This window comes from Mustela nigripes, chromosome 9 (assembly GCF_022355385.1).
Source record: "Mustela nigripes isolate SB6536 chromosome 9, MUSNIG.SB6536, whole genome shotgun sequence".
Classification (NCBI taxonomy): Eukaryota; Metazoa; Chordata; class Mammalia; order Carnivora; family Mustelidae; genus Mustela; species Mustela nigripes.
This window is the reverse complement of record NC_081565.1, coordinates 12,060,630-12,075,091: the sequence shown is the minus strand read 5'-3', so window position 1 is coordinate 12,075,091 and position 14,462 is coordinate 12,060,630. Positions and strand designations below refer to the sequence as shown.

The window sequence follows — 14,462 nt, the reverse complement described above, 5'->3', positions numbered from 1 at the left end:
CTCCCTCTTTCTCTGCTCCTCTCCTCCCTCCCTCTCTAAAAAAAAAAAATAATAATAGGGACACCTGGGTGGCTCAGTTGGTTGAGCAGCTGCCTTCGGCTCAGGTCATGATCCCATCGTCCTGGGATTGAGTCCCACATAGGGTTCCTTGCTCTGCAGGGAGCCTGCTTCTCCCTCTGACTCTGCCTGCCACTCTGTCTGCCTGTGCTCACTCTCTCTCTCTCTGACAAATAAATAATAATAATAATAATAATAATAATAATAATAATAATAATTTTGTTTTCGTTTCCACGAGAAGGAATCATTTGGGGCATTGAGGATCAGTCTTGTGCTTTGGCGACACTAGTGTATGACAGAAATCCAGGCAGTTTTTTGTTTTAGTTTTTGGGGTTTTTTTTGTTTTGTTTTCAAGAGAAAATAAGAAACCCCATTGTGGATATTATCAGCTTCCAAAGTCTCTGACATTTCCCTATTCCTTCACCCCCAGTAGACAGAAGAGGGGAATGAGGAGGGAGAACCAGAGCAGCGTGTCCGAGTTCCTCCTCCTGGGTTCCCCATCTGGCCAGAGCAGCAGGGAGTGTTCTTCGTCCTGTTCCTGGGCATGTACCTGACCACGGTGCTGGGGAACCTGCTCATCATCCTGCTCATCAGGCTGGACTCTCGCCTCCACACCCCCATGTACTTCTTCCTCAGCCATCTGGCCTTCACTGACGTCTCCTTCTTATCTGTCACTGTCCCAAAGATGCTGATAAACATGCATACTCAGGATCAATCCATTCCCTATGCAAGGTGTGTAACACAGACATATTTTTTTCATATTTTTTGGCTGCTTTGAAAACCTGCTTCTCGCAGTGATGGCATATGACAGGTATGTGGCCATCTGCCATCCTCTACACTACACCACTGTCATATAAAACCTGTGAATCTCAACCAGGCTGTGTCCTGGCTATTCTCATGCAGCAGTGCAGTGTCCCACATTGTCCCACAATGTCAGCCTGGCCTGGCTGTCCTTCTGTGCTGATAACGCTATCCACCATTTTCTCTGTGACCTTGCTGCTCTGTTCAAATTGTCCTGCTCTGACACTTTCATCAGTGAGCTGGTCAACTTCACTGTGGGGGCACTGGGAATCATCATGCCACTGGCTGGCATCCTGGTCTCATGTCCCCATCGTGAGGGTTCCCCTTACTAATGGGATCTGTAAAGCCTTGTCCATCTGTGGCTCCCACCTCTCTGTGGTATTTCTATTCTATGGGACAATCATGGTTATGCACATTTTCCCATCATTAAACAACTCCCATGACAAAGACATAATTGCTTCAGTGATGTACACAGTGGTGTACATCATGCTAAACCCCTTCATCTACAGCCTGAGGAACAGGGAAATGAAAGAGGCTCTGAGGAGGCTTTTTAGGAGGGAAATATTTTTCTCCAAGTGACAATCACCTCCCCTTCTCAGTTCTTAGTTCACCAAATGGCACTGCCAGACATTCCTCTTTGGATTACTATGCAGAGGACCATCCTTGTTGCTGGCACCCACTCCACTTTCCTGTTTCCAGGTGACCTGCTTTGACAGTTCTTCCCGCTGACTCTTCCTAAACAAAGCCCAGGGCCAGACGGCTTCCCGGGGGAATTCTACCAAACATTTAAAGAAGAACTAATTCCTATTCTCCTGAAACTGTTCCAAAAAATAGAAATGGAAGGAAAACTTCCAAACTCATTTTATGAGGCCAGCATCACCTTGATCCCCAAACCAGACAAGGATCCCACCAAAAAAGAGAGCTATAGACCGATATCCTTGATGAACACAGATGCGAAAATACTCAACAAAATACTAGCCAATAGGATTCAACAGTACATTAAAAAGATTATTCACCAGTGAGTTCATTTAAACCACCATGCACAGACACAATGAGTGGTATTTGCTGTAACCATCTGTGTTCTGTAAACCAACTTCTTTTTTAACTTTATTTTATGCCTCTTTAGGTTTCCTTAAGTCTTGGGACTTGGCACATACAGAAGCACCATTATCTCAATTGTCTTCAGAGCACGAAACTCATAAATCTGGAGTGGGAATTATCCTTAACAGTTACAGTTTTGCCTTATATTTGAGACTACACACACACAAAATTCATGCTTTCCACTTTAAAGGAAAAGGCATTTGACTTCAAATTTATTTGCTATTTGGATCTGTTAGGCATTTTTATAAGCTGTCTTCTCATTCTTTACCTTTCTCATGCCCGTGTTGAAGAATTTTGGGAACTGTCAAATGTGCTGTGGTTTGGAAATGTCAAGTCTTTCTGTGGACCTCATATGAACTTGTTTCAGATGTTTATGAATCTTAGTGGTGCAGATAATTAGAATACTCTTAAAATAGTTGTATAAAAATTAATGATAATCCATATTTTAGCAATTTTCTCCTTAGTTTTACTCTCAATTCTTAAAACACTTTTTTCTAGAGTTACAAAAACTCAAGTTAGCTACAAAGTTTAAGATAGGGACATGCAGAATTCTGGCTTACTTAATTGAGTAGATGACTGGTTAAATACTTCTCACAGTTTCCCAAAATCTAAATATACTACAAAACTTCTGGCAGGTGATTCTAATGTGCAGCCGAGGTTGAGAACACTTGGATTAACTGATTCAGGGCAACAAATGTAGCTGAATCAACTGAAACTAAACAACTATACCGATGCCGGGAATTGTTATAGGTAATCAATATGATATGACCCAGGAAGTATATCCTGCCAAAATTTTCCAACACAGATGAAAGAACCTATTCTCCTTAAAAGCCTTGTAGATAATGAAACATGGACCATCTATAAAGAATCATCCCTTCTGGACACATTGGAATAGAACAGATGTCACCCTGGTCTCCCATCCTTTAGACTGTGACTGGGTGGGAAAAGCTTATTCTTCTGAAGGAAAATGCTCTGAAAAATGAAGATGAAGAAAAGTAGTCTTTCCATGTTAAATTTTGCTGTGAAATAGACTTGTGTGGGAAGTTTTCTCTGGTGTGGTTTATTTCAATTAAGATAATTAGGGAAAGCTCTCAATGGAAATATCTCTGTTGTTCAAAGGCACTCTTGCTTCTTTCTTATTTCTTTGCTTTCACTTGCCGTTTTATTGGGATGTAACTAACATAGAGTTGGGTTTTTAAAAATTAATTAATTAATTAATTTTTAAAAATTTCTTTTCAGCATAACAGTATTCATTGTTTTTGCACCACACCCAGTGCTCCATGCAATCCGTGCCCTCTCTAATACCCACCACCTTGTTCCCCCAACCTCCCAGCCCCCACCCCTTTAGACCCTCAGGTTGTTTTTCAGAGTCTCATGGTTCACCTCCCCTTCCAATATCCCTCAACTCCCTTCTCCTCTCCATCTCCCCTTGTCCTCCATGTTATTTGTTATGCTCCAGAAGTAAGTGAAACCATATGATAATTGACTCTCTGCTTGACTTATTTCACTCAGCATAATCTCTTCCAGTTCCGTCCATGTTGCTACAAAAGTTGGGTATTCATCCTTTCTGATGGAGGCATAATACTCCATAGTGTATATGGACCACATCCTCCTTATCCATTCATCCGTTGAAGGGCATCAGATACACTGTTTGCAAATATATTCTCTCATTGTATAGGTTGCCTTTTAGTTTTGTTGATTGTTTTCTTCACTGTGAAGAAGCTTTTTATTCTGATATAGTCCCAATAGTTTACCTTTGCTTTTGTTTCCTTTGCCTCAGGATACAGATCTAGTAAGAAGTTGCTAAGGCTGATGTCAAAGAGGTTACTGACTGCTCTTCTCTAGAATTTTGATGCCTTCCTGTCTCACAGTTATATCTTTCATTCATTTTTTATTTATTTTTCTGTATGGTGTAAGTAAGTAGTCCAGTTTCATTTTTTTGCATGTTGCTGTCTGGTTTTCCTAGTACCATTTGTGAAGAGACCATCTTTTTTTTTTTTTCCCCCCATTGGATATTCTTTCCTGCTTTGTCAAAACCCACATATTTGTGGGTCCACTTTTGGATTTTCTATTCTGTTCTATTGATCTTTGTGTCTATTTCTGTGTCAGTATCATACTGTCTTGATCACAAATCCATTCTACACAAAATATTAGCAAAGTGAATTCAACAATACATGAAATGGGTCATAAACCGTGATCAAAGTAGCATTTATTCCAAGGAGACAAGAATGATTCAACCTTCAAAAATCAATCAATGTGACATGCCACATTAATAAAATAAAGCATAAAATCATTTGATCATGTCAATAGATGCAGAAAAGGCATTTGACAAGATTCAGTATTAATTTTTTAATGATATTATTATTTTTTTATATATTATTTTATATATTTTTTAAAAATTTATTTATTTTAAGCATAACAGTATCATTATTTTTTCACCACACCCAGTGCTCCATGCAATATGTACCCTCTATAATACCCACCACTTGGTACCCTGACCTCCCACCCCCCTGCCACTACAAACCCCTCAGATTGTTCAACATTAATTTATGATTTAAAAAAATCTCTTTATAAAGCAGGTATAGAGAAAACACACCTCAACATAATAAAGGCCATATATACAAACCCACAGCTAACATCGTACTCAATAGGAAAAAGCTGAAAACTTCCTTTAGGACTAGGAACAAGACAAGTATGCTAACTCTCACCACTTATATAGTATTGAAAGTCCCAACCAGAGCAATTAGGCAAGAAAAAGGCATCCAGACTGCAAGAGAAAAAGTAAAACTGTCACTATTGACAGATAACACGATACATATATATATACACATATGTATATATATATATAACCCTAATGATGTATTTTATGGTGACTAACATAACACAATTTAAAAAAAAACAACCCTAAGGACTCTACCCAAAAGCTGTTAGAACCAATGAATTAATTTGGTAAGGGTGCATGATACAAAATAAAAATACAAGAACTATATTGTGTTTCTATACACTAACAGCAAGTTATTGGAAAGAGAAAATTGTTAAAAAACCCATTTATAATTGCATCAAAAAGAATAAAATACCTAGGAATAAATTTAAGCAGAAAGGTGAAAGATCTGTACACTGAAAACTGTAAGACACTGATGTAAGAAATTTAAGAAGACACAAATAAATGGAAAGATATTTTCTGGTCATGGATTGGAAGAATCAATATTGCTAAAATGTCCATGCTTGCCAAAGCAATATATTTTTTGTTTTGTTTTTTAAATATATATATTTTTTAAATTTTTATTTATTTATTTGAGAGAGAGAGAGCACAGGAGGGAGAGGAAGAGAGAATCTGAAGCAGAAGCAATGTATAGATTTAATGCAATCCCAATAGCTTTTTCACAGACTAGAAAAAAGAATATTAAAATTAGTATAGAACCACAAAAGATCTTGAATAGCCAAAGAAATCTGAGAAAGAACAAACCTGGAGGCCTCACATTTCATGATATCAAACTGTTACAAAGCTATGATTGGCATAAAAACAGACACAGGTCAATGGAACAGAATAGAAAGTCTGGAAACTAACCCATGTATATATGACCAGTTATTATGATGAAGGAGCCAAGACCAAAAGATGGGGAAGGGACAGTCTTTTCAATATACAGTGTTGGGAACACTGGGAAGCTACATGCAAAAGAATGAGACTGGATCACTATCTTACACCATATGCAAAAATTAACTCAAATAAGACTTAGACATAAGACATGAATCCACAAAACTCCTGGTGATAAGCTCTTGGACATTGGTCTTCATGATAAATTTTTTGGATTTGACACCAAAAGAAAAGGCAATGAAAATAAGAATATACATCAAACTAAAAAACATCTGCACAGCAAAGGAAACCATCAACACAATGAACGGCAACCTACTGAATGGGAAAAATATTTGCAAATCATATGTCTGATAAGGTGTTAATTCCAAAAATATGTGAAGAACTCATACAAATCAATAAAAAAAGATAGATTCCAGCTTGTTTTATGAGTCCAACATAACCTTGGCAAAGGAAAATTACAGATAAACTTGTCTCTTGAACATGAATGCAAATGTCATAACAAAATATTAGAAAAATCTAGCAATACATAAAAAGAGTAATATAACATGATCAAGTGGGATGCCTTCTACATATGTAGGGATGACTAAATATTAGGGAAAAATCAATGTAATTCATGACAATAACACAAAACTATTATGATTATATAATTATCTCAACAAGTGCAAAAATCTGTTCAATATATTCAGCACCTGCTTGTAATAAAACGCTCATAAAATGGAACCAAATCTGATAAATAGCATCTACTTAAAAAATCTAAGGAAACCACCACATCATGATAACATGAAATAACTTAAAAGCCTTTCTTCCAAGATTTTTATGAGGTAAGAATTAATATTTTTCACAACCAATGCCTTTATATTAGTGTGAGAAAAATGGGGGGTGTCAGCATTTAATTCATATTTTAACATGACAATCCTTTACAATGTGCTTTTGGCCTGATTCTCAACCACAGCCACCCTGAGAAAGGTTTCTATTTATGGTGATCTAGATGCCCTCTGATGCTTGTCCTTATTTCAAACCTTAGGTTTTTTGATTGTTTGGTCACACTGTTTGGACAGAAGAATCAGCTATCCCACTCCATAAACACTAAACACTGTGATGATTGCTATTGTCTTAGTGTCTTTATGCCATGGTCACTTGATCTTCTGATGCTTTGCCTTCCATCTCTTTTTTCCATTTCTAGCCACAACCAGTGAGAATTTGAAGATATGGAATGTTATTATATCCCGAAGATTAGCAGTCTTCAATTGTCCCTCTTGTCATGAAAGTGATATAATGTTTTTCAAAGATATGAGCAACTCCATCCCAGGATTCTATTTTGAGAGTCTGTATTAAGGGCAATGCCTGGTATCAATTATTTTATTACTTAGAGTTCTGAGTGCTTATAGAACTTACAGAGTTCTGAATGTTGAGATGGTGAGAAACAGTTACTAACCACAGTTCTGAACAAAACTATGAAGAAGCAAAAGCACTGTTAGACATGCCATGAGTGTTCTAGCTGTGAGCAAGAGGCCACTTGAATGAGCTAGTCATACAGAGAAGAATGTAGGCAAATCAAGCCCTAACCTGAGGGAGGAGAGAATCATGATCTCAGGTTTCACATGGCTTAACCTAACAAGAAACCAGAATCCAGAAGTCTTAGAAACAAAAAAACTTAAGGCTGAAATAATGCTGAGAAAGAGGTGAAAGGACTCTAAAGTTTCTTATTTTGAAAAAAAAATTATAGAAAATAGCCTTTAAAAATACATCCAAAAAATTCAGAGAAAAGGAAAACGAGATAAGTCATCTTGGTAGCAGTATTACCTAGTTTAACATGAAATGGGAAACCATTCAAAACAACTGAAATAATGTGAAATGCTCAGAAGAAATTGTTCTAATCTGCTGCTTCATAAATATATGCTATAGACTGAATGTGTCCTCCAAAATTGATATGTTGAAACCTAGTCACCAATGTGATGGTATTTGGGGATGGAGCCTTTGGGAGGTGATCAGGTCATGATGTTGGTTCCCTCATGAGTGGGATTATAAAAGTGATCCCAGAGAGTACCCTTGCTTCCATCACGTAAGGACACAACCAGAAGATGGTTGTCTCTGAAATAGGGAACAGGTCCAAACTACACACCCAATCTGCCAGCGACCCAAGTGTGACAAATAAATTTCTGTTGTTCATAAGTCACTCAGTCTGTGGTATTCTGTTACAACAGCCAGGAAAGACCAAGTTAGGCACTCTGTGAATCTCCATCCAGATGCCCCAAGGCATTCATTCACCTGCTGAACGGCATCTTGTTTGCTTCCAAGTTTGGGCAATTATGAATAAAATTACTATACACATCTGTTCAGGGTTTTGTGTGGATATAAGTTTTTATTTTTTTTTATTTTTTTTTAAAGATTTTATTTATTTATTTGACAAAGAGAAATCACAAGTAGATGGAGAGGCAGGCAGAGAGAGAGAGAGGGAAGCAGGCTCCCTGCTGAGCAGAGAGCCCGATGCGGGACTCGATCCCAGGACTCTGAGATCATGACCTGAGCCGAAGGCAGCGGCTTAACCCACTGAGCCACCCAGGCGCCCTGGATATAAGTTTTTAATTCACTTGGGTAAATACCAAGGAGTGTAACTGCTGGACCATACAAGAGTGTATTTTTTAAAAGAAAGAGCCAAACTGTCTTCCTAAATGACCATACCATTTTGCATTCTCACCAGCCATGAATGAGACTTCCTATTGCTCCACAATCTCGCCAGCATTTGGTGTTGCCAGCGTTGGATTCTGGCTTAATGTTTTTCCCCTCTTTTCTGTAGGAAGGGAGCTGATCTACTGATTTCAATGATTATTGAGTCTCTTCTTTGTGTCCGGATCTATGCCAGACAATTGGGCAAAGAGAAAAGTCAACTTTTGGGGGTAGAGTGAATGAGCCTTATCATATCTGGGGGCAGATGTATGTGTTTTAAGATTGATGATTTAGGAAGCTTCTGGACTGAGAGTCTTGAGTGGGACCTAGAAAATTGTGCATTTTGAGAGAAAGAGAATATCTGAGGCAGCCATCTTAGCAGTTACAGTGTTGGCAAATTTATAAATGTGAGTTGACATTGAGAATAGGAGGGCAAAATGTGGATTTTGCATTATTAGTCAATTTTCTATAGAATTAATAAATCCTTTGCTGATGTGTGAGGTTTCTTCATCAGATAATGGAAGGTTAATGGAAACATTACCATTCTAATCAACTATTTTTAAAATCATATTTCACCTTCCCTGGACACCCACTTTGACACACTATGTAAATCTGAGCTAGTATACCTGGCTGGTTCAGTCAGAGTGCAGGTGACTCTTAATCTTGGGGTTGTGAGTTTGAGCCCCACTTGGGTTTAGAGATTACTAAAATACATAGATAGATAGATAGATAGATAGATAGATAGATAGATGATAGATAAATAGATGATAGATAGATAAATCCAAACTGCTCCATGCCCCTTCTTTGCTTTGTTGTACTCCATGACACTTTCTACCAATTACCATGTCATGGATTTTACCATTTTGATTTTTGTTTTGTTGTGCACCAATTTGTTTTGGGTTTTGTTTGCTTCCTGTCCTTAAAATGTAAGCCCTGCTAGATGATGTATTCCTATTTTATTTATTGCTGTGTTCCATAGACTAGATTGTCACCTTTATGAAGTCTTTAATAAATATTTTTTTAAAAGAACAAATGAATGAATGAATGTATTGATTTAATAATCTGATGCTCAAGTGCTCTGAAATTTAAAAAGTTATGGACTCTGAAAAACAATCTGAGGGTTTTGAAGGGGCGGGGGTTGGGAGGTTGGGGGGACCAGGTGGTGGGTATTGGAGAGGGCACGGATTGCATGGGGCACTGGGTGTGGTGCAAAAATAATGAATACTGTTACGCTGGGGGAAAAAAAAGGCACATACAAAAAAAAAAAGTTATTGGTGACAAACCCTCACATATATTGAACATTTTCATGTATCAACAAGTGATAAGAACTCTAAGCAGATTGCCTCATTTCATCCTCAGAACAACCTCATGAGGAAGGTACTATTCCAATCCCACTATTCCCACTTTACACTTACAGACTGAATGTTGTAGAACAGAATTGTTCAGAAGCTCACAAGTAATTGGTAGAGTCCAAACTCGTTTCTAGGATTCTTTGTCAAGATCCCATGGGGCCCATCTTTCCATTCCACCTTCTGAGCAAGGCACGGCCATTGCCCAACAGAGCTTCTCCAGGTAGTGGGGGGATCTGTGAGCTTCAGAGGAGGCTTGCATGAGAGCCTTGCTCTGTGATATAGGGACAGACTTCCCCTATCTCTGTTTATACTTAAGAGGCCCAGAATGACTTCAGCCCTCCTGCCAAAGAGAACCACTAGATCAGACAGAAGGGAGCTTACAGTGTCACTGACATCTGAGACATTGTTCCCAGTGCTCCAGGGGCTCAGCCCCTCTGGCCCCTGCTCAGGCTTCTCCCCAGGAGGCCAGCAAGAATTTTTTCAATTAGCTCATGATGACGGTTTGTTTATTGAAGATACTGAGTGTCTTTCCCCCTGTGTTTTCTTTCTGTTCTAAAATCATAACCTTCTGCCCATGGTTCTGTTGCTGGTAAATAGACAGTCTGTAAAGGTCCTCAGGCCTGGGAGGCAATATCTCATCCTTTGGCTCCTGGATCTCTTGGACAGAAAGCAAGGACTAACCTAATAGCCCAGAAGAGAAGGTATTTGAGCTTAGGGAGGGCTGGCATTAGGACAGAAAGGGCCAGGATTCTGCCCCTGTGTGTGTGTGTGTGTGTGTGTGTGTGTGTGTAATATAAGACTAGGTGCATGTGTTCTGTATATTTCTATTCCTGTGTGTCACTAACATGCACAGAAAATTTCTACCTGGATGTGCATCAATCAGGCAAGACTAGAAATCTTTGAGCAATGTGTGTGATTTAGGGATTACATCTATATTGTCTGTGTATTTTTTGTGTGATTCTGTGTGTTCTTATTTGAATATCTGTGACTGTCTGAAAGTACCTGTATGTCTGCATTTCTATTATATGTTGTTTGTCAGTGCTTTGAATGATTCTGTGCACTGTGAGTGCTTTGTATATATGACAGTGTGTTTATTTGAGAACTTTGTGTGACATAGATTTGCATCGTGACAATCTACATCTAGGGCATGTAAGAGAGAAGAGCAAATCATCCAACAATACGTGTGTAGGAGTGTGTGTGTGTGTGTGTGTGTGTGCATGTGCGCACACACATGTGCACACCTTTGAATGAACAGTCTCGCTTTCTGATGTTCCTCTTGACTCAGACCAGAACCCAGTCACTCGCTTTAAGTTTGAGCTTCCTTAAGTGCCACGGGGGCCACTGGACTAGGTGAGCTGAGCGTTCTGATAATGCACCCAGAGCCCTAAATATTTCTCTCTCCGGCCTTCCACATTGTCCATCTTTACACTTTGGGAGCAGGGTGGTCTGGTTAAGTGTTCAGGTGCAGGTGTCCTTAGAAGCTGGTGGTTGCCACGCGAGAGTTCCGCAGCCTTACATTTGATCTGAGGCCAGCAGCCTTAAATGTGAAAGAGGGTAATAATAGCATTTGTAAGACACTGTTTACAGCTTTATCTGTTTCAGACACATAGTAAGAACCCAGTAAACAGCAGCCTGCTGTGTAATTATCCCCCCAGTGGACGCTGACTTAAACTGACTCTCCATTCAGGTAACTCTAAATGGGAGGGTATGTTGTGTCAGCAGTAACAGCAAGCCCAGGCATGGATTCGGTCTCAAACCTTAGGTTAAAGCTTCACTGTTGGGTAAAGGTTACAGTGCCACTTAAACACAAGGTGTAGGTACTCGTCCCGGTGGCTTGTCCCTGACCCCGCAGCACTGCGCCCACATCATTCCCCCTTCAGCTCACCCCAGGGAAGCCAGAGGTCTTGGCTGAATTCCCACTCAGCAACTGTCAATGATCAGCAGGCCTCAGTAGGGGAGTGAGGTCACCTCCATCCCCCCAATGTCCTGGTGTCTCTGAGAAACCCCCTGGTCTAGAATAAGAATCTACTCCTGGACATGCAGCCCTGTATGTTAATATAGTTTCCTCCTCCAGGTGTGTAGAACTCTGAACTCTGTTAGCCGCTTTCCCCCACAGCAATGGGGAGCATGGGGTCTGTGACAAGAGCATCTGAAGACTTGGTCTGAGATCAAGTTCCCCCACCACATACTCGGCTAAAGTGACTTCACTTCTCATATTAGGACAATGAAAGGAAAAAGTCTTCTCTCCTTTTTAGGTACAGTAATATTGGTTGCCTATAATTGAAAGTATGGGATGGTCATCTGCAAACTAGGCTGTAGGAAGGAGTGATGGCGGATAGCTGAGCTGATAGCTAAGGAGATACTGAGCACAGATCCTCTTTCAAACACTGAAACATGTCTCGAAGAACTGACTCTTCTGCTCAATTACAGAAGGGGAGGAAGAGTGTTCAATAGGAGCAGAGAATTAAAGAAATGAGCAAAGAATGGTGGCTCCAGCAGTTACTGGCTGTTTTACCCTGGGCTGGTTTTTTAACATCTCTTAGCCTCAGCACACACGCTCATGCACACACACACACTGGATGCAGTGTATGCAATGTATATGTGCAAAAATCCCTTCATTTTGTGTGTACCTATTAGGATGCTTGTTCAATAATCTCAATTATATTAAGACCACAATTGGAATATAGTCATATCAACCAGGTAAATATTATTTCTAATAGGCATCACCAATCTTACATCATCTACAAGTTTTCAGATCCCAGGGCAAATGCTCAGGTGCTTTGCTGCCAGTTTGATTCACTAAAGAGAAAAGCAGAGAAATGAACAAAACTAGAGATGAGTGAAGTGTAATTTATTTTTTCCAAAATAAATAACATATGTCAAGCTACGTTTCATCAGGAAGTTGATCCCAGGCTCTGGGGTGTGTGTCTCTGTACTTCCCTTGAGAACATGAAAGCCCACACAGTTAACACAACTTTCAGAGCAGCTACCTGCTTCTTGCTAATGCCAACCTCACATTTCTGGTATACTGGATTTCTAAAGATTAACCCAGGGTTTATCTGGACACTTACACTGGCTTGAAGACATCAGATGACAGATCTATGTGTTTACTATATGAAGAACTCTGTTCTAATATCTCCCACTGAATCGCTTAATTCCGCAGACTGGATGGGCAGGCATTGCTATGCTTACCCTGCAGAAGAACAAAACAAGGCTAAGACAGAGTATGCTGTGGGGACTAGCTAGAAAGTGGGGTCAGAACCTACTAGTCACGGATACACTGCTCTGAACCAGTGTTTGAATGGGCTACTCCTTAATATGTGAGCTCCCTGAAGGAAAGGCCCATATTTCTTGTTTCTCCAGGAAAGAATATGGTGTCCAACACATTGTTCAGTAAATAAAGAGATTTCGTCTACTTTACATTGTAGGGGATTTTCCTGGTCATTGGAGCTTTGGTGCGGGGTGAGGATTCAGGCCACAGCAGGCGAGAATACCCTGAGGAATTCCTCAGTAGGAAGTAGATAACCATACAGTGATTGCCACTCTTCCTATTTATCATCTGGAACATTCCCAATATTCCTTCAATCTAAGCAGAGAGAAAAGCAGCATGAGAAGGGAGAACCAGAGCAGCATGTCCGAGTTCCTCCTCCTGGGGCTCCCCATCCGGCCAGAGCAGCAGGGTGTGTTCTTCTTCCTGTTCCTGGGCATGTACCTGACCACGGTGCTGGGGAACCTGCTCATCATCCTGCTCATCAGGCTGGACTCTCGCCTCCACACCCCCATGTACTTCTTCCTCAGCCAGTTGGCCTTCACTGACATCTGTTTCTCATCTGTCACTGTCCCTAAGATGCTGATAAACATGCATACTCAGGATCAATCCATTCCCTATGCAGGGTGTGTAACGCAGATGTATTTTTTCATATTTTTTGGCTGCATTGATAACCTGCTTCTCACAGTGATGGCATATGACAGGTATGTGGCCATTTGTCACCCTTTACATTACACCACCACCATGAGGGAGGAGCTGTGCATATTTCTTTTGGCTGGATCCTGGTTCCTCTCTTGTGCAAGTGCCCTGTCCCACACCATCCTCCTGGCTCAACTGTTCTTCTGTGCTAACAATACCATCCCCCACTTCTTCTGTGACCTTGCTGCCCTGCTTAAACTCTCCTGCTCAGACACCTCCCTCAATGAGATTTTTATCTTCATTGTTGGGGGATTAATCATTATCCTTTCATTTATTGGGGTTCTAGTCTCTTATGGCCGCATTGGGGCCACCATCCTGAGGTTTCCCTCAATCAAGGGGATATATAAAGCCTTGTCCACCTGTGGCTCCCACCTCTCTGTGGTATTTCTCTTCTATGGGACAATCATGGATCTGTACTTTTTCCCATCATCGAGCAACTCCAATGACAAAGACATAATTGCTTCAGTGATGTACACAGTGGTCACCCCCATGCTGAACCCCTTCATCTATAGCCTGAGGAACAGAGATATGAAAGGGGCCATGGGGAAACTTCTCAGAAGGGAGATCCTGTTCTCCAAGTGACAGTCCCCTACTCTTTTGTTTTGTTTTAAGATTTTATTTATTTATTTGACAAAGACATAGCAAGAGAGGGAACACAAGCAGGGGCAGTGGGAGAGGGAGAAGCAGACCTCCCGCTGAGTGGGGAGCCTGATGCAGGGCTCAATCCCAGGACCCCGGGACCATGACCTGAGCCAAAGGCAGATGCCTAAAGGACAGTCCCCTACTCTTGATCTTATCCAACCTACTGACCTATTGACCCAGAGATCTTCTCAAAAACTGTACTCAGGTGACCGACCTCACTTTTTGCTCCATACACTCTCTTTTGAATAGTTCCTCTGTTTGTGATCCCTATACTCCCAGG

The 14,462-nt window shown here is 40.4% G+C and overlaps 1 protein-coding gene and 1 pseudogene across 1 annotated transcript; both read left to right on the top strand.

Moving 5' to 3' along the window:
* Window positions 1-503: 503 nt before the first annotated feature.
* Window positions 504-1,437, top strand: LOC132024978 (olfactory receptor 1J4-like; annotated as a pseudogene).
* Window positions 1,438-11,554: 10,117 nt separating this feature from the next.
* On the top strand, window positions 11,555-14,122 carry LOC132025026 (olfactory receptor 1J4-like). The gene is made up of 2 exons (XM_059412210.1): window positions 11,555-11,562; window positions 13,180-14,122. The coding sequence occupies exons 1-2, from the start codon at window positions 11,555-11,557 to the stop codon at window positions 14,120-14,122; spliced, it is 951 nt and encodes a 316-aa protein (XP_059268193.1).
* Window positions 14,123-14,462: the final 340 nt, after the last annotated feature.